The 18,869-nt window shown below is 38.3% G+C and overlaps 1 protein-coding gene across 2 annotated transcripts in view; it reads right to left on the reverse strand.

Moving 5' to 3' along the window:
• Nucleotides 1–18,869, reverse strand: part of LOC135605172 (protein unc-13 homolog) — a 67,390-nt gene that overhangs the window by 23,475 nt on the left and 25,046 nt on the right. For both annotated transcript variants that reach the window (XM_065094948.1, XM_065094949.1), the window contains exons 12-17: nt 17,189–17,419; nt 12,567–12,641; nt 12,271–12,342; nt 7,920–8,105; nt 7,661–7,819; nt 5,349–5,441 (exon numbers count right to left, since the gene is read on the reverse strand). In XM_065094948.1, the coding sequence (XP_064951020.1) occupies nt 5,349–5,441; nt 7,661–7,819; nt 7,920–8,105; nt 12,271–12,342; nt 12,567–12,641; nt 17,189–17,419 (816 nt within the window). The remainder of the gene's footprint in view (nt 1–5,348; nt 5,442–7,660; nt 7,820–7,919; nt 8,106–12,270; nt 12,343–12,566; nt 12,642–17,188; nt 17,420–18,869) is intronic.

Genomic DNA, 18,869 nt, shown 5'->3' on the forward strand with positions numbered 1-18,869 from the left:
GTTTTAGTCAACGTTTATTGTACCGTCCAAGTCAGTATGGTACGTGCAGTACGAACCAATTTGACTAGCGATCAAGACACATATCGCTAGAGTTCCTGTCGACAAAACCCAACATATCGTGTGTCAGTATACCCGTATGTACAGACCCAACAAATCTACGAGTCTGGTACCCGAAATGGCGAACCCTAGTTTTAGTCATTTTTCCCTACGTGTGACACTATCTACCTACAACGCTTATGTGTTTTTACATACCATCAAACATAAAATAAAAATGTTGCAACGGCAACATAGGGTTGAGTCATGCATTGCCTATGAGAAAACACTCAAATATTGGAAAAACAATGGAAAACAAGACCAACAACTATAGGTCATTGATGGCTGACAACAATAGGTCATAGACCGAACACCTTAACTACACTGCTCCATGACATTCTCCTCCACTTAACTACACCTTAACACCGTAACAATAGAAAACAAAACCAACAACAATAGGTCCTTATGAAGTTTTTCCAGATACTACAACTCCTTTGCTGCATCTTCAATTTTTCTTGGGCTACAATGTGCCTCCCGACTCCGTTTCTCGTTTGTTGACACTATCATTGAATAGTCACTCTCCAATGATTGACTCTTTAGTACTTATCGATCCCTCCGAGGAATGAAAAAGAAAAAGACCTTCACTTTTGTGTTAACCTCAATCTTCTCACGCCAACTGATCTAGATGGATGCTTGATGGAGCTTTAACAAGCATCGTCTCATAGAATTTAAAGTTTTGAAGCCTTCTCCTATGTAAAATTTAACCAACTATTCTACTTTTGCATAGCCATCGACTCCAAGTAGGTTCACATCGCTGACTCCAAGTAGGTTCACATCGCTACCTTTGGTGATGACAACTACCATTGGTGAGGATGTTGTTGTCTTCTTCAAAGTTCTCTTCAAAGGGGCTTTGAAGTTGCTTTTTCTAAGGTCTCCTAGAAGGAACTTTTAAGTTGCTTCTTCTTAGGTCCCTTGGAAGAGACTTTGAAGTTGCTTCTTCTAAGTTTTCTTCGAAGGGACTTTGAAGTTGCATAGCTCCTCTACTGAATAAGTAAGACAAATAAGGCACTAGGTTCTATCGATTCTCTCAAAAGTTAGAGACTTAGTCTACCCCCTTCAGGGAAAAATGACTAAAACCAAGGTTACTTGACTTAGTCTACCCCCTTCAAGGTTGTACTCAGCGCATCAAGTCAAATACTAGCCTTCATCTTCTCTTTACTCACACTTTTGGAGCTAGAAGTGTCGTCATCCTTGAATATAGTTGGTTTCCTTGCCTCATCTTTGCCATCGAACTTTTGGAACACAAGTGTTGCAATCCTTGCATAGAAGCGATTATTATACTTCACATCTCCTTTGTCATTTCACTTCAAAAATGCAATGTGTCACCCTAATAGGTTTGGTTGTCCCCATGGTGTTGTATCTCTTTTTTTAATCATCTTCGCTGCCTATTCCTGTAAGTAGAAAAGAGTACAACATTGCATGCTTCCTACCTCGTTCTTTAGTCGATCACCATCGCATTAACTCGAAGTCCCCCACTTTTAGTTGATTAAACAAAAAAAGGTCCTTTGACACAAGTCTTATGAATTTTCTTTGGCCTCTGCCCTTCTGCATTGTCTCGGTGCCTAAAGTCAACCACTCCATTCTCCATCGCCTTAGTCCGCTTTATTGACCAGTGCACTCTCTCTTTATAAGAGCAAGGGATCAATGACCGTTCGGAAGTCCCACCTCTATGATACCATAGCGTTCTCTTATACCCATAGCCTTACTATCCGTTGACTTGCATATATATCTCTTTCCTCGCAATCATAGAATTTAGCACTATGATATTGTGGTACTCTCTCTGAGTCAACTTCCATTCCGACCGATGCTTAATTTGGCTAGCTAAGTCACTCACTCGGAAGATTCACCTCTGAGGTACTATATCCCATCTACTAATGTTCGTAGTCCATCAGATGCACATATAGAAGACCCACCTCTCTAGTACTATGGCACTTACTCATTAAGTCTATAGTCGTTCTTCTAATGTAGATTCGTTGCATACACGAAAAAACCCACTTCTACGATAACATGATTAAGTCCGTCTGGGACTTACTAGTGTGTCGTTTTGCTTGAATTGGTCGGATGTAATCCCTTCGTTGCTCTTTGTGCTAGAACTCAAAGTGCAATTGTCTCTATATGGCCTCTGACACTTTCGATAGTGTTTGCTCCAATAGCAATCAACCTCTAACCACCCGATCCTCGGCCACCCACGGACGAAGCTTAGCTTTGGGTCAATCTGTTGCCTAGTAGCTCTCAAAGTCCATTGACTTCACTGAAGACTAGTGCGACATTAGTCGAATTCTATGACTCTACCTCTAGCACAATCTCTATGCATATCGCTTCTCTTACAACAACTCGAATGCTAGCACATTAGTAAATTCTTTAAAAGCACCCGCATCTATGACCTCTTAATCCACGCTAAGGCCTTCGGACTCCAACTTTGCCTTTGCAAGTTGAGTCGGTCTCGCCACCATCATACGTTCGTCACTAGTGTCATCGAGCTCAATTATATGTGTAGCAAAGCTCCCTTCAACTATGGCACCACACGAGACTCTGCATTGAAATAATGGTGGTCCTTAGTCCATTGTTGCACTAGTCAACCTTCTATTGAGCCCGATGTTCACCTTATCGGCTTGATTTGTTCCTTTATCTTTAGCATTGTCTATGTGCACTCCTCAACTTGATCTCTTAATAAATCCATCGATGCATCATTTCATATGAGATCTTGCAATGATTGCCCATCGCTCGCTCGCTCCCAACCTCCTTGAAGCTTTAAGGAGCATCCATTTTGCCATGCTTGTCCTTCTGCTTGGAAGAGAATGCCGCAAGGTTGAGTATGCTTGCTTCTCAAAGGCATCTCCTCCATCGTGTGCATGGTCTATTACATAAAGAAAACATGATATCTCAAGATTTATCCTCTTGGATATGTATCACATTGGAGTAACTTTTCTCTTCGCATACTTTTCTTAAGCAAAAAAAAAAAATTTCATACTCCATGGTGTCAAACTTCGATTGCCTTAGGATGGCCACGGATAATCCTTTGCCCGTGTACAAAGCCTTTGCATGAATACTACATTCTTTTGAGTCATCAATTCCCTCACCACCATGAGTCCTTGCACGAACTCTTTCGATCACCAATTAACCATTCTCCAACTTACATGATCTCATCCTTTGCAAAGCGCTCTCAGTCGCCTCGAGGAACGCCAAGTTAGGTTGACGATGTTGAGTTGTAGCTCAAACTCAGTTATCACAACCTTTGTACGCATATGCATTCTTCCTAGCAAGCTTGTTCTCGTGGTGCCTCTTGTGTGAGAGATTGGTTGTTCAATGTCCATTCCACTAACTGACTCCATTGTCCATGTTTTTATACTTGTTTTCCTAAATGGTCACGCTTATGAATTGCCCTCCAAGCAGCCTCGTTAGGTCCTCACATTCCATGTCAAGTGTTTGTTAATGTGCTTGTCCCGCTAATAGTTACAAATTTAGTTGGTTTTACCTAAGCCATACAGCACCCTTACGATATTCGCCTAAAATTGTCACTCATAACCTCATACCATAGGGACCAACAAGGAAAAGGCAAGTTAGTGGAAGTAAAACTCAAGTTCGCATAAGCAAATATTTAAGCAAACACTTATGCAACAAAATATAAAGATGTACTTTGCAAGCTCCGAATGATTATGCAACAAAAGGTCTAAGACAATCTGTCATATATAAAGTCATTGTGCACAAGTGCCCATGCGACACCAACAGGAAGATCGAGTGACAATCCATCCTTGAGAGATATAATCGAAGCCTCATTCCATTCTAATGCTACCGAAGGGGATTTGGGGAGCTAAGACAATTAACATTTCACAATACAAGATCATCAATCAGAATACAGTTGGTGGCATGCGAAAAAAGGTTGTTTCAGCCATTTTTTCATGGGCATGATGCCACTGTCTACAAAACACAAAAAGAAACACTACCAACGACAAAATGGGATTGACAACACTACTTCATTCCCCTTATATGTTGCCTACGAGAAATCACTCGAAAATACTGAAAAACAACATAAAACAAGACCGACAATGGGTTAGAGGCATGTATCGAACGCCTTGAATGCATAGCTCTGTGAGAAGATGGTAAGTAGACTGATACCAAACTATAGTCCATCCTTTTTCTTTTTCTTTTTATTTTCTCTCTCTGGCCTAGGCAGCACCAAGGTATTGATTGTGTACCGACCGAAATTGTCTAGTCAATGTACCAATTGACCATCAAACTAGTAAATATAGATCACCATTGGTGAGATCGAAACCAATCCATACTGACTGATGCAATCAAAACTCATCCTTGTTATCAACTTTCAGAGCAAAGTTTTATTTCATGGCACCGCCCCCACAAACCCGCTAGGGTTTCCAAATAGCAACTAGCACAATATGCACTACCATCATGGTTGTCATGATGAAATGGGGTTGCCAGAAAAGGACACACAACTATCAATGTCACAAAACTAACCCTCTTTATCTTGTTTGATGAGATGAAAACAAGGTGCACTAGGCAACAAAAGGAGAGGATGAAGCTTCATGATCTCAAATCCATAAATCGTACACTTGATGCTAGTTCATGGTAGGATAGCCTATCAGGCCATATAGAGCAACTGGATCAAACCACACTAGAAACCCTGTTTCAAGTTGAAACCATGCAGCAAACAGTTCAGACCATATGTCTGAAAATTCATGGCACTAAAGTAATTGTTTAGAAGTTCCTTCCTGGTAACACCCAGCTGCCGATCAAAAGCCTTAAGCTAAGAAGTTGAGCAAAACATATGGCAATGTAGTGTTAACACTTAACATATTAAAAAGTCTGTAATTTTCACCATATTATTTCTAGGTATGATTTTGCAGGTTCATCCCAAATACAATCTTATTGACGGTCATCATTGGTTCTTAACCAGAATTGAAGAATTTTCAATCAGATGCTTCCTATTCTTATTGATGTCCTTATCAGTAAATAATCATTCTTAACAACAAACAACACTGCAGAAATAGATAACTGTGTTACCAAGTAAACTAAATGCAAAAAAATTGCACTTTGTTACCAAAAACTGGAATTATAGAACCATTATAAGTTAAACTTCTCGAATGACAAGAATGCCCCAAAGGAAATTTAGAAAGCTAATAACACGAGTCAGGAAGAAACCTAGTGCTTCACATAGATACATCAGTAAAGTTGACATAGAAATATATAATATATGCTACTGAGCCTTTTCAGCTAGTCAATTACTGAAACCGACTTACCTCCTGTTCAACAGTCCGCTTGACCCACCCTATGATTCTGTCGAGCTGTGAGTTTACCCAGCGCAATACTAAAGTACCAGATACTTTCTCAACCTTAGAAAAGAAAGAAAAGAGTGGCCATCAGACAATGTGTGTGAAATACAAAATGTCTCCAAGACAATAAGTTGCTTCTTTACATCAAACTCCAAACTTATGATTTCTTTGAAATCAATTTTTTTAACAACATCATAACTACATGTATAAACAAAGACAACGCTAAGAATTAAAGAAATTTTACTAATAGCACAAAAGAAACACAATGTGACGTCAACACCAATGAATATCAACAAAAAAACATAAATTTATGTCTAGCCATTTGGGTCAAGGCTTCAGATTCCTTGAGACCATTTTTCTAGAATAAGGATAACGATGAAGATTCAAATGTTCCTTCCCATTATTCTGTTCACATTTTGGCCTTATTATGCCTCTCCTAAAATCTATAATTTGAATCAATACAAAATTTCTTGCCAATATGTAGCCATTCCCATTCATGCAAAGTGGTCGCTTTTGTTTGATTTAAAGTTCCTCAATGAAGCTCTTGCAGGTCGTCTTTTTCAGATATACTTTAACCACCTTGTATTACCAAGTAAAACTTGTTATCATGTTGTACATTAGATTAAGTAGAGCTACGTAACCAACAATGTAAGCAACTAACACTAATGATTATATGATTTTAGTACAAGGTATGCAATTTCGAATAATACCGCCCGATACGAGCGGTATGTACCGGTCCATCAGCTTACCGATACACGGACCGCCCCTTACCGAACGGAACGAAATATATATATATATATATATATATATATATATATATATATATATATATATATATATATATATATATATATATATATATATACAGTGTCTGCCATACCGAATCGTACCGCCCGGTACGGGCGGTACGTACCGGTCCGATAGGCCAGCGGTCCGCACTGTAGCAGTGCCGGTCCGCACTGTAGCAATGCCGGTCCGCACTGTAGCAATGCTACAGTGCTCGATACACCGTACCGTACCGGTACCGAGCCCAGGTCGAAATACCGGTACGGTACGGTATTGCGAACCTTGTATATATATATATATATATAAACGAGGAGACGTCGCCCCGCATGGAAGAAGGAAAAGGCGACGTCGCCTTTTATAAATATATATATATATAATCTTTTATATATAAATATATATTTATTAATTTATATATATATATATATATATAAACGAGGCGACGTCGCCCCGCTTGGGAGAAGAGAGAGTATATATATATATATATATATACCGAACGGTATGCCGGTCGGTATACAGTTTCGTACCATGCCGAGCGAATGTCGAAACTCCAATACGGTACGAAATTGCATACCTTGCTTTAGTAATTGGTTATCTACACAATTTTAAAACCTATTTTAAATTTAAGAAATGACTTCTATGGAATAAACTATAAAATCACCTAATAGTAGGACAATCCAATATGGGAACCTATAATGGTCAACCAAAAGGAGGGTTAGAAGAGATCGTATGTGGTACAGAATGGGGGTCAAACAAGAAAATAGCCTCATGCCACCATCAGATGTTGATGCTGATGACAGAAGTATGAAGGAGCAAGAAAGAGCATATGGTGCCAATGAGCAGTTCTGACAATGACTTGTGAAATATTGTGGTAGGTAGAGTGTTCAGATATGAAGGCAGTGTGTGTGAGGAAAGTTAATGTATTGGTCAGCCTTTGGTAATGATTATTGCAACAATCAGAACAGGGTGAAATGGAAGAGTTAAAACCAAGGTTTACAAGACCATCCACTACAGTTCAATATAGGTGGTCTTTACCAGTTCAATAGCCTATTCATATGTAGACCAGGGTAAACTGGGCAGTTCAAGCCCGGTATGGGCTTGTACTAACCGATAAAGGACTTGTCCCAGCTGGTGCAAGCTTGCACCAAGCATTCTCCATATTCTTTTAGTAAGAAATTTAGCTGAAAAGATAAGTATATCAAATTTTATTTGTTGACTTTATATCAAATTTGATATACATATAATACTTTGTCATCTCCTCGTCCACTCCCCTCCCGATATATCATAGTGGTGGCGAGGCTGACTAGTACATACTGCCAATTTCATACCTTGTCACTTGGTATTGTAGTCCTTGCTGCAAACAACGAAATAGGTGATATTTCTGTACTCACATAGGTTATACCGTTATAGTGGCAAAGATCATGTAAATTAGACAACATGACCAACCAAAGAGAGAATTAAAACAATTAAACTGACAAAATCAGGAGTAAACCAACCTGATACAGAGCTAATCTTTTCCTGCAATAATCATCCAATCCATCCTCTCCTAATGCAGAAGCAATTACTGACATCACATACTGCTCAAGACTATCAGCTACTGGGAAAACAGATACAACATCCTCTGTAAGATGCTCCGCATGATCAAGAAATGGTCTCTGAAATGACATAGCAAAGTTCCCAGAGCTCCATTAAACAAAGGTGGGGATCAGAAAGGAGTGCCAAAAAGTGCATTGTTATAATAATATATTAACTTACCAACTTATTGCCATAAAATTTATGAAGTAAGGATGCAGAAAAAACTGCTGCCTTTGGATGCCATTGTGATAATATCGGTGCAAACATGTTTGAATCTTTCTTTAAAAGTCTCTTTGTCTCCTCTGCCAGAGATGCTAAAACATGTTCATGCCCTGTATCTGACTTAACATCCGTAGCATGTGTGATCTGTCGAAAAACATATATATAATGAGTTCATTACATGGCAAAGTACAAATAAATTTGGTAAAGCTAAAAATTTGTGTTATCTCTAAAAGCAATTGAAAGACAAAAAAATTACAAAACAAAAGCCACACCAAATTCATGCATGAATCAGCCACAGATAATTTCAACACATTAGTTGAGAAAAAGGCATACAATTCAAATAAGTCAAAGCACATTTCATGTCAACCTCTAGGACATATAGCTACCTTTAAAATTATTAGAGGAGTACCTTGACAAGTTTTCCCTTGTTATCAAATTCCAAAAATAAGTACCTTGGTATAGTTGGCCAATATTATATTTTTAGTCTTCAAGATTTACATCTGTATATAACCTAGTGAACGTTTTCCAAATTTTTAACACAAGAAATTGTACAATATAGTACCTAACAGAATCCTCACATAATTACATTTCTTTGTTAATATATTCATGTGTCTTGTTTTAAATGGATCCAAAGCTAATGTGGATGCTTCAGATGTTAGCAAAATTTGGTTAAATTGTGACTGAACAGATATTCTAAGATCAAATACCCCGACCAGCTGCGGATTGATGTAATCCACGAGAAACTAGAGTTATTTTAAAAGGTTTATTCAAGCTTGCAATTCATACCATCCAAAGTCTATGCTTCAGAGCCACTAAAGTAATTGACAGGTGATATTGAATCAAACTTTTAGTTGCTTAAATAAATCATTGTATAGGTTGGTAAGTAAATCATGATGGCCATATTTAGTAATTTAGGATTAAATGTAATTAGTTGGATCTTTTATGGATTACCAGTATTGTAAAGTGTAAACAGACTATTAGATTTTGAGATTACAGATTATTAAGTCACAAAACAGATGCCACATCCTTTGTTCCTATGAAGTTTCTTATACTTCCCTTATTTCATCCTCTCCATTCCTTTTCACAAGATTCCACATTCTGTGACCTTGGGCCTATTATGCTAAATTGCTAACCATGTTTGTATCGAAGTGGTGTTTGAGAAAGAACCAAGGACCAAAAAGTTCACAGTTCAAAATACCAACCATGAAAATGCATGCAAGGCTCAGAGAACCTCCAAATGACGATCTCTTTCTAATGGTCATAGTACAAATCAGTGATTTAAAAAGCGCTAGGTGCCAAGGTCCCAAAACACCCAAGGCACTAGGCGCTCGCCTAGGCGCTCACCCGAGCGAAGCGAGGCGCACTGAAATATTAAAATATAAAAAATATATAATATAATAAAAATATATATAATTATCTAAATAAAAATATGATATTAAATTAAAAATATACTGTTAACAGTAACAGAGGATTAGCTTAAGATTGTTGCGGTAGCGCTGCGAACGACAGTAGTGGCAGCAACGGAAGCTGCGAATAGCAACAACGGTAGAAACCAAGGTTCGCTGTACCGTACCATACCGACGTTTCGATCCGGGCTCGGTACGGTACGGTACCGGTGTACCGGGCGGTACATCAGGGCGTATCGAACGGTATGCCCTAGTGTACCGAATAATTTTTTATTTTTTTCATACTGTAGCAGTGCTACAGTATAGTACTGTAGCACTGTAGCGGTACCGGGCGGTCCACGTACCGGTAACCTGTCGAACCGGTACATACCGCTTGGTACGGGCGATATGCTTCGGTACGGCAGACCTTGGTAGAAACTGCAGACAGTAATAGCGGTAGCGACAAAAGCAGCGGACAGCAGTAGTGACAGCGACGAAAGCTGTGGACAACAGCAGCAGCAACGGCAGAAGCTGTAGACAGTAGCGGCGAAAGCTGCGGACAGCAGCAGCGGTAGTGGCGGAAGCTCCAGAAGGGCATCCGTCGGTGGCGAAGGAACCTGTGGTCCACTCCCACGACAGTTGAAGGAACTGTACACGGAGCGACAACGGAAGGAAGCTATGGGAGTCGTCGGACTCATCTGTCGACAACAGAGGAAGGCTCAGTCCGCTGTGTCTGCGGCGGAGGCAGCGGCAGAAAGCGTCGATGGCGAAGGCAGAAGCAGCGCTTGGGTTCCTCGAGGTTGCGCGGGCGTGAAGGGTGGCTTTTGAGGTAAGAAACTACGTTATTTAACTAAACCAAACTTAAAAGTCTGGCTTGGTTCGCTTAATTGAATCGGGCACTCGCCCGAAGCGCCCAGCACCTGGTCTCGGGCGAGCGCCCAAGCGGTGTCTCTTTGAAGCGCAACGTCTAACCCTTAAACAAGGCGCTCAGGCCTCGCCTCGCCCGAGTGCCTAGGTGAGCACCCTTAACGCCTTTTTAAATCACTGGTACAAATAGGAAATTCATTTTGTAAAAGTGATTCAGCAATTTAATATGGTTTTTCGTCTAACTCCTATCCTTCTAGTGTTAAAATAATAGGAATATAAATAATAAATTTCACTTGTAAAGAAAAGGTAAACTTGAAATCCCCCAATAGTGTCTCATTTCAGAATGGAAAGCAACCAATTCTCTTTTCATAAGTATAAATTAGGTCCATGGTTCTGGGCTACTAGAAATTTCTAGAACTCTCAGTTATGACTTACTGTGACACGATGATACTGGAATGGGATTCGTATCCTTCCAAAGGATGCACATACAATCCAGCATGGGCCCTAAGTCATATCATGCTGGCTATGTATGTATGGTGGCACATTAACAACATACTCCATGCCAGCAGAAGTTAAACCCTTGATCAGAATTCAGATCTACTCCAAAAGATATAAATCATAGATATACACTAGTCCAAGGACAATTATGTAATTTGATAGATGATAAGATGATGGAGAATTGTTTTAAGATGGTATGGATATGTGCAAAAGAGACCAATAGTTAGAAAATGTGAAACATATAATATTAGTTGCATGAGAAGAAATGAAGACCTAAAAAGACTTTATCTGAAACTATAAATTTAAATCCTCTTAATTTATCTAAGAATATGGCTTTTTTTTTACAGAGCTAAATAATGAAAAGAGATCCATGTAGTTAAAGACAGATTCTTTACAGAGATTTGTTTTTGTTGTATCCAAAACTAGGCCACAATTTAGATCTGTTTACAGTTAGCATGGTAACATTCAGTTCTTACCTAATGATACAGGATCCGTCGACAGATACATTGGTCTCTATAGTATATATTATGAGGTTATTATCATCATCTACCTCAATTTTCTATTTCCATTTGTGTTATCTTCTATAGTGCTAGTCTCTTTGCAAATTCTTTTGTTTTTCTCTCCATTGTCTGTTAGAGCCTGCTGTCTCATGTGATCCATAAAGCATGTTGGTTAACAAGGATAACTAAAAGTTATTTCATAGTTAAAATAACAAATTCTGTGACACCGTCTCAGAAATAGAACAAATAAATAAAGAATTAATGATGCAAACATGACAGGTATGGATATGTGCAAAAGAGACCAATAGTTAGAAAATGTGAAACATATAATATTAGTTGCATGAGAAGAAATGAAGACCTAAAAATACTTTATCTGAAACTATAAATTTAAATCTTCTTAATTTATCTAAGAATATGACTTTTTTTTACAGAGCTAAATAATGAAAAGAGATCCATGTAATTAAAGACAGATTCTTTACAGAGATTTGCTTTTGTTGTATCCAAAACTAGGCAGCAATTTAGATCTGTTTACAGTTAGCATGGTAACATTCAGTTCTTACCTAATGATACAGGATCTGTCGACAGATACATTGGTCTCTATAGTCTATATTATGAGGTTATTATCATCATCTACCTCAATTTTCTATTTCCATTTGTGTTATCTTCTATAGTGCTAGTCTCTTTGCAAATTCCATTGTTTTTCTCTCTATTGTCTGTTAGAGCCTGCTCTGTCTCATGTGATCCATAAAGCATGTTGGTTAGCAAGGATAACTAAAAGTTATTTCATAGTTAAAAACTTAAAATAACAAATTCTGTGTAACTGTCTCAGAAATAGAATAAATAAATAAAGAAATAATGATGCAAACATGACAGGTAATGGCAGAAAAACAGATCAGAGACAAATTTGGGAAGTAAAAGAATTAAACCAATACTTGACTTGCAATATTTACACTACAAACTTTTGGGAGATCTTTAGTCTATTTGAAACTAGCAAAATTCACAGGAAAGGAATAAAGTAGCATGGAAAACCAAATTATGGCATTCACACAGAAGACTCACTCTTGCAAAAGCATTTTTAATAGAATTAGAAATGTATATCTCAATCTGGTCTTGATCCAACGAATCCGTCACCTGCTTCAAAAGAATACAAGTCCGCATTAATTTTTTGAAAAATAATATTAATAATAACTTAAAATTTATAATTTTTTACTATTTTTATTTGGTTTTATAACATGTTTACAATTAGTATTTTAAAATAATCAAATATCTCCTTGCATGGTAAAATCTTCTGATATGGTGAAAATCACATTGTGGGACCAGAAACAGTATTGAAATAGAACTGTAAGAAAACAAACTTGTTCGTTTTCCTCAAGTAAGATCCTTCGAGTGAGCATTCCCACTGTTACTATCTCTGACATCATAGATGGTCCCTGCAAGTAATAGACAAGTCATCTAAAATGAGAACAGCAAAACTAAGTATGAGACACACAAGGAGGGATTCAATATAACTAAGCAAATGCTAACCATCGAACTGCACAACAGCTTGTTAAAACAGATATCAACTACAGAAGATCCAGTTCAGATGTAATGTGATATTAGAGTACAGTATGTTGAATCTCGTATTTTGATGATGAAACCACTTGATATGTGTTTATGATTTAAACTGCATTTTGAGTGATGCAGGTCTACTCGATCAGGATTAGACAATTGACGCAGGAGGAATTGACGTTGCGCCGGAGGATATCACGTCAGGATATTGGACGGCAGAAGGCTTCGGACGTTGGGCATCGGGCCAAGGAGAGCGGAATTGCGCCATGGATATCGGGGTTGCGGAGGTCAACCGCCGATTGGGCAACAAGCCGCAAGAGAGGACGATGCGCTGATGAATCGGACGAAGCGCCAACCAATGACTTGTCGGGCAACAGAATGTCAATTCGCGTTGTAATAATTGTCTAAATCGGAGTAGAGTTTTGGCTTGTATGTGCAGGATTAACTACGATAATGACAAAGACATAAAGCGAAATAAAGTGTCGGAGTCAAGCGTGAAGGATTCGTTGGGAGTTCGAGAGTTCGATGGAAGTCCGAAGGTTCGTCGGGAATGCTGCCGGAACTAGCCGAGAATGAGTAGGGAGCTTGCCGAAGGGTTTTTCGGAAGCTCGCCGGAAGGTTCGTGGGAAGTTCGCGGAGCTCACTGAGAAAGATCGGAGCTTACCAAAGAAGCTCGTCGAAACTCGCCAAGATCAAATCGTGAAGTCTAGGAGCTTGCCGGGAGTCCGCAGAATGGTTTCCGAGAGTTTATCGGAAGACCATCGGAAGTTCGTCGGAAGCTCGCTGGAAGAAGTCTTGACTTACGGACTTTGTAATAGCTTAGAAAATGTCTTTAAATTCGTAGTTAGCACGTTAATTAGGGTTAGGATTAGGTGTTAATCCTATAATCCAAGTAGGGGCCAATTGGGCCCGAGTTCGGACTGGTTTGGGCCAAGTTTGGAGCCCAACTAGTGAGCTGAATTGGTCTAGGCGGTGGCAACGCCAGATTAGGCGGTGGCACCGCCTAGAACCCGAGAACCAAGCGGTGGCACCGCTTGGCTGGGCGGTGGCACCGCCAGTCCACTGTCAGTGTCAGACACTGACAGGCGGTGGCACTGCTAGCATTGGGAACCAAAAAGAATTCAAATTTTGGAGCCCAAATTTGAATCCTCTTGAGGCCTATAAATACCCCTCAAATCTCAGCTGAGATAAAAACCTTTTGAGAAGCTAGAAGTTGAGAAAAGCAATAGTTTGAGTTGAGAGCCTTAGAATAGTCTTTGCAAGCCTTGTTTTTCATATTGCTTAAGTGTTCACCTCCTCCCATCTTGTTGAAAAGAATTGTAAGAGTGTGAACCACTTGTAAAGGTTGTAAGAGGGGTATTAGTCCTTCCCCTACAAGAAATTTGCTAGTGGAAGTTGGAAGCCTCTTCAAAGAAGGCTTCGCAAGTGGATGTAGGTCATTTTGACCGAACCACTTTAAAAGCTGCTGCGTTATTTGGTTTGCATCCTACTCTTGCCATTTACATACTGCAAACTTCTCTACTTAGTTACTACGCTTCCATACGTTTCTAAGTTATCAAGCTTCTAAAATCGGTTTCCATTGATATTGCTTTTCATCGTACGAAATATTTCCCCAAAACCGAAGTTTTAATCCGCTGCACTAATTCACCCCCCCCTCCTAGTGCCGCTCCGATCCTAACACAGTATAAAACCATCACCTGAACTGCTAGAATCACATGAGAAGTACCCTTTTTAATAATTGATTATTCCAATGAAAGACATACACCCCACGGTGATCCATAAGAATAAAGCAATTTGCTATCGTTACTTCTATTACAATTTCAAAAGTCATAGAAAGATCTATATGTCCCAACTATTTGGAATCAGCTATATGCATCTTTCCTCACCATTAAGCATTGTATAACACATGGTCTTAATTAAATTAATAGCATTCAACTTTTTTTCATTTATAATTTTTATTAGTCTTCATAAATCTCCTTCTACATCTCTTCCACCATAAATACTAATTATCTCACACCATCTGACCATGGTATTTATATATCTCATCAGGACATGTTTATACCATCTTAGGCAATTCTCCCCACTTTATTCTCTGAGTTGTGCCTATTTGTTAACAATTGAAAACATTTGGTTTTCCATCTTTTCTGGTAACTCCATACATCAACATTTGTATCTTAATGGCATAAAGTATTTGTACATATTGCTTCTTCTTAACCGTCCAACACTCGTATGCATAAGAATGCCTCACCTAACAACTGTCTTATAAAATTTCTTTTAATCTAAATAACCACACAAAACATCTAACTCTGTTCTCCACTTTAATCACCTAACTTTTATGTCATGAGTAAATATTCAACAATCTTTTCAACTTGTTGAATGATAAACACAAAATACCTAGAACTTTTACTTATAAAAAATTCTTCTCCATCCATTATAACTACACCATCAGCTTTTTTTAGTATAACTGAAATTATCTCTCATACATTCAGCCTTAGTTATACTCTCTTTTAAAATCACTAGTTTCTAAGATTGTCTTTATGATTCAAATTTGAATTCACATAAACAAAAACAATATCATCCACAAATAACATGTATCATGAAGGTTTATCCTATCTATGATTAGTATGCATGTCTATTATCAATGCAAAAAAGGTATGAACTTAAAGCTAACCTTTGAATTAATCTTATAGCCATAGAAAACTCATTATACACTTATCCTAGAGTTCTAACACTAATGCTTGGAACTGACATTGGCAGTGTTCTTTTGATATTGGCAGTGTTCTTATAAGAACAGTTTTCATCAATGCTTGGAACTGACATTGGCAATGTTCTTTTGATACAATTAAAGATCTATAAGAGTGTTCATTAAATTTAAGACAATTATGTTCATTTGACCTTTCTTTATCCTACAAGGCTCTCTTAAGCCAACGTTTTTAATGTATTGCAGGATAGATAGATTTTTGATGTTCCATTTTTCTCTTAAGCCTACTTTTTAAATCTGTCTACCATTCATGAACAGTTGAAAGTTTCTGATTTGCTTCATAATGGTCAATGGAATAATGTTACGTTTTAGCAGTGTTTTAGCTCTAACATTTGCAGGCTTATTTGTGCCGTTGAGGTAGCTCCTTCTTGTGAGTTGTGATAACAAGTGGATATGGAAAGCTAAAATGGCTCATGAGTTTATCCTGTCTAGGGATCAACCTAGCTCTAGGGATGACTCAGTATGGCCCGAGTTCTGGGAATTTCCTGCAATTCCAAGGGCCCTTATTTTTGAATGGAAACTTTTACCTAAAAGATTGTCTACATCTGTTCGATACTCTCATTGGGTGTGGGGCAGCCTCATGTGTGTTATATGTGTGGGGATGGCTGGGATGACCAACAGTGTATTTTCTTTGATTGTCCTTATTCTCAAAAGGTTTGGGGTTTTTTAAGCAGCAAGTTGGGTGTGCAGTTTAGATTGTTTGCTGATTGGAAAATTGGATCTTGGGTCAAGGAAGCTTTGATCTCCCTAAGTATCCTCGGTGAATCCTTAGAGCTGTGATTGCTCATTGCCTGTGGCTGATTTTGGAAGGCCAGAAATGATATACTTTTCAACGATAAGAGGGCAGGTATTTCATCTATTGTATACATGGCAGTTTCATATATTACAAACTGCAGTTTATTTGTACAGTCTGGAGTAAGGAAGGAGGTACAGCAGGTCACAGTGGCATGGTAAATACCAGAGGTTGGATGGTTCAAGCTCCTTACTGATGGACCATTCGACTATCACAGTAAAACTGGCGGGCTGGGTATCTATGCGCAATTTTGATGGATGTATTGTTACAGGGTGCCACTTCCTCATGGCTGGCAACTCATGGACAAATGAGTTGGAGGAAGTTAAAAGGGGCATCAAGGTTGTGAGATGGAAGGTGTTACCAATATAATCATTGAGATATATGCTAAATTATTGGTGGATGTCTTGAAGGCAATGGAACCCCTCCTTGGAGTATTGCAAATGAAAGCAAATCTGTGCTGCATTTCTTGAACCAGTTTGAAGACTGGAAGGCTGTACATGTTCTTGAATCTTGAGGTCAACCGTAGTGCCCATTGGCTTGCTCAATATGCGAAGAACAGAAGGATGGTTGGCATCTCAACTTCGTCATATCTTGTGCTTCGAGAAGCATGGGTTACAATGTAACAGACTTGTTTCTTCAGTAATATAATTTCGTTTTCTCTTTGGCATTAAAAATAAAAAAGGGTGTGTCCAGGTGCAAGTAAACTGTAGACATGGGTTTCTCATTACTATTGTACTTTTAACTCATTATGAGCTAACATATTTTATATGTTAAATACCAAACAATAATCAGTAATACTGAAATTTTGACACCTGATGAACACTAGAATCAATAAGCTCACATGCCGACATTATAAATAAGTGAGGGGAACGAACCTCTGAAAAATGCAGATGATAGTCAGCAAGCTTTTTATCAGCCCATTTTTGAATCGGAAATAAGAAAGACTTGAAAAATGTGAAATTTTGCCAAGCATCTTCACTTTCAACTGAGCAACAGAGACTTTTCAAGTGTAACCTTTCCTGTGGACCACGTTGTTCCTTCAGGGGTATTCTCCTCAAGTGATGAATAAGAAATTGCAGGAGTTTCTGTTCCCCTGTAATAATGAACTTAATTTTGACAAAATAAACACAGGTTAGGCAGTTAATAGATAAAAGATCCATGGCTAATACAACATAAACCTTGAGTATGAAGAAGTCCTAAAAGAGGACAAAAACTTTAAAAATCATCATATATTACAAGTTTTCATCATGATATGATACAACAAGTTTTTTAATGAAATACAACGGTCACTTGATGAAATATCATTAATATGATACAGTTCTACTCTTTTCCAAAACTAAAGGGTAAGTAATCATTAGGTAAGAACCATAAGCACATACCAGGATTTGGATAGAAATACCATAAGCATTCTAAACAACCAACAATTGGGCACTAGCTGAAATGAATGATAAATCGAAGTCATTCGAGAAAGACAAAAAACGCATTAAAGATAACTTTGAATATTGTACATGTAAAAACTCCCTGCTCTTCACTTCGTGAATTTTTTGTATTTTTTCCAATGAAAGGCTTTATGTTTCACATCACTTGCTTCAGAGGGTTGTTGGATCTAGATGTGCAATGTTCTTCACACCGTGATTCATGGTAGATGTTGGATCTTCAAGCACCTTATACACTATTAGAAATGTGTTTGTACATACATTTTACCTAAATCTCATTACTCAGAAGAGTCATAGCCCTTCCCCTCTCCAATTCCAATTTGCAGCCAAGTGACAGGCGGTGACCAGTAGACGCAGCTAGCTGGGGAGAAGGCATCAGTGGCAGTGATACAACAAGGTGAATTCTTTACTCTTCTTGGTTAATCTCCCTTTCCTCTTCACCTCATCTTCCTCTCCTGTACTGCAAGATCAGCTTGATCTGGTAGCCAGCAACTGGAATATGGAAATTCTAGCAAGATTGTAAGTGATTTTGGGGTTGGGGTAGTTGGAGCAATAACTCGGCCAGATCAGGGTTGGGAATATTGGCCAAGGCCTTTCAGATTTGCTAGATTAAATCACAACGGGTCAATCAGGAAAAATCTAGCCACAATCAGGAAAACCTAGTCAAAGGTCAACAAGATATAAATTTACATGTGATTAAACTTTCATGGATAAATAAATACTCATGCTTCTTAACAGAACATTAAAATCATGAATTTACACCTCGAAATCAAAAGTAAATTACAAAATGTTAATGTGACCCAGTTGAAGTTATATTTGGAAATTCAGCAACATAGCCCATGTTTTAGCTAGGTCCAGAGTGGCTCCCCAACAAAAAGGTGCACTTTGATAATGAATAGAGATCTTTGTAGAAATTGTTTTATTGCCTCCTAGTCCCAATTTGCAATATTGCCTAGATATATTAAATTGAAAGACAACCAAATAATTTTAGCATGATTAAATTGGATTGACAATAAATCACAATAGGCAACATGTCTCCAATGTAACTGTGGGAAAAACTTTTAGTTGCCTCACAAAATTGGTCTAATTGTAAGCATGCTGAAATCCTTCAGGATGCATT

Source organism: Musa acuminata, chromosome BXJ2-2, assembly GCF_036884655.1.
Source record: "Musa acuminata AAA Group cultivar baxijiao chromosome BXJ2-2, Cavendish_Baxijiao_AAA, whole genome shotgun sequence".
Classification (NCBI taxonomy): domain Eukaryota; kingdom Viridiplantae; phylum Streptophyta; class Magnoliopsida; order Zingiberales; family Musaceae; genus Musa; species Musa acuminata.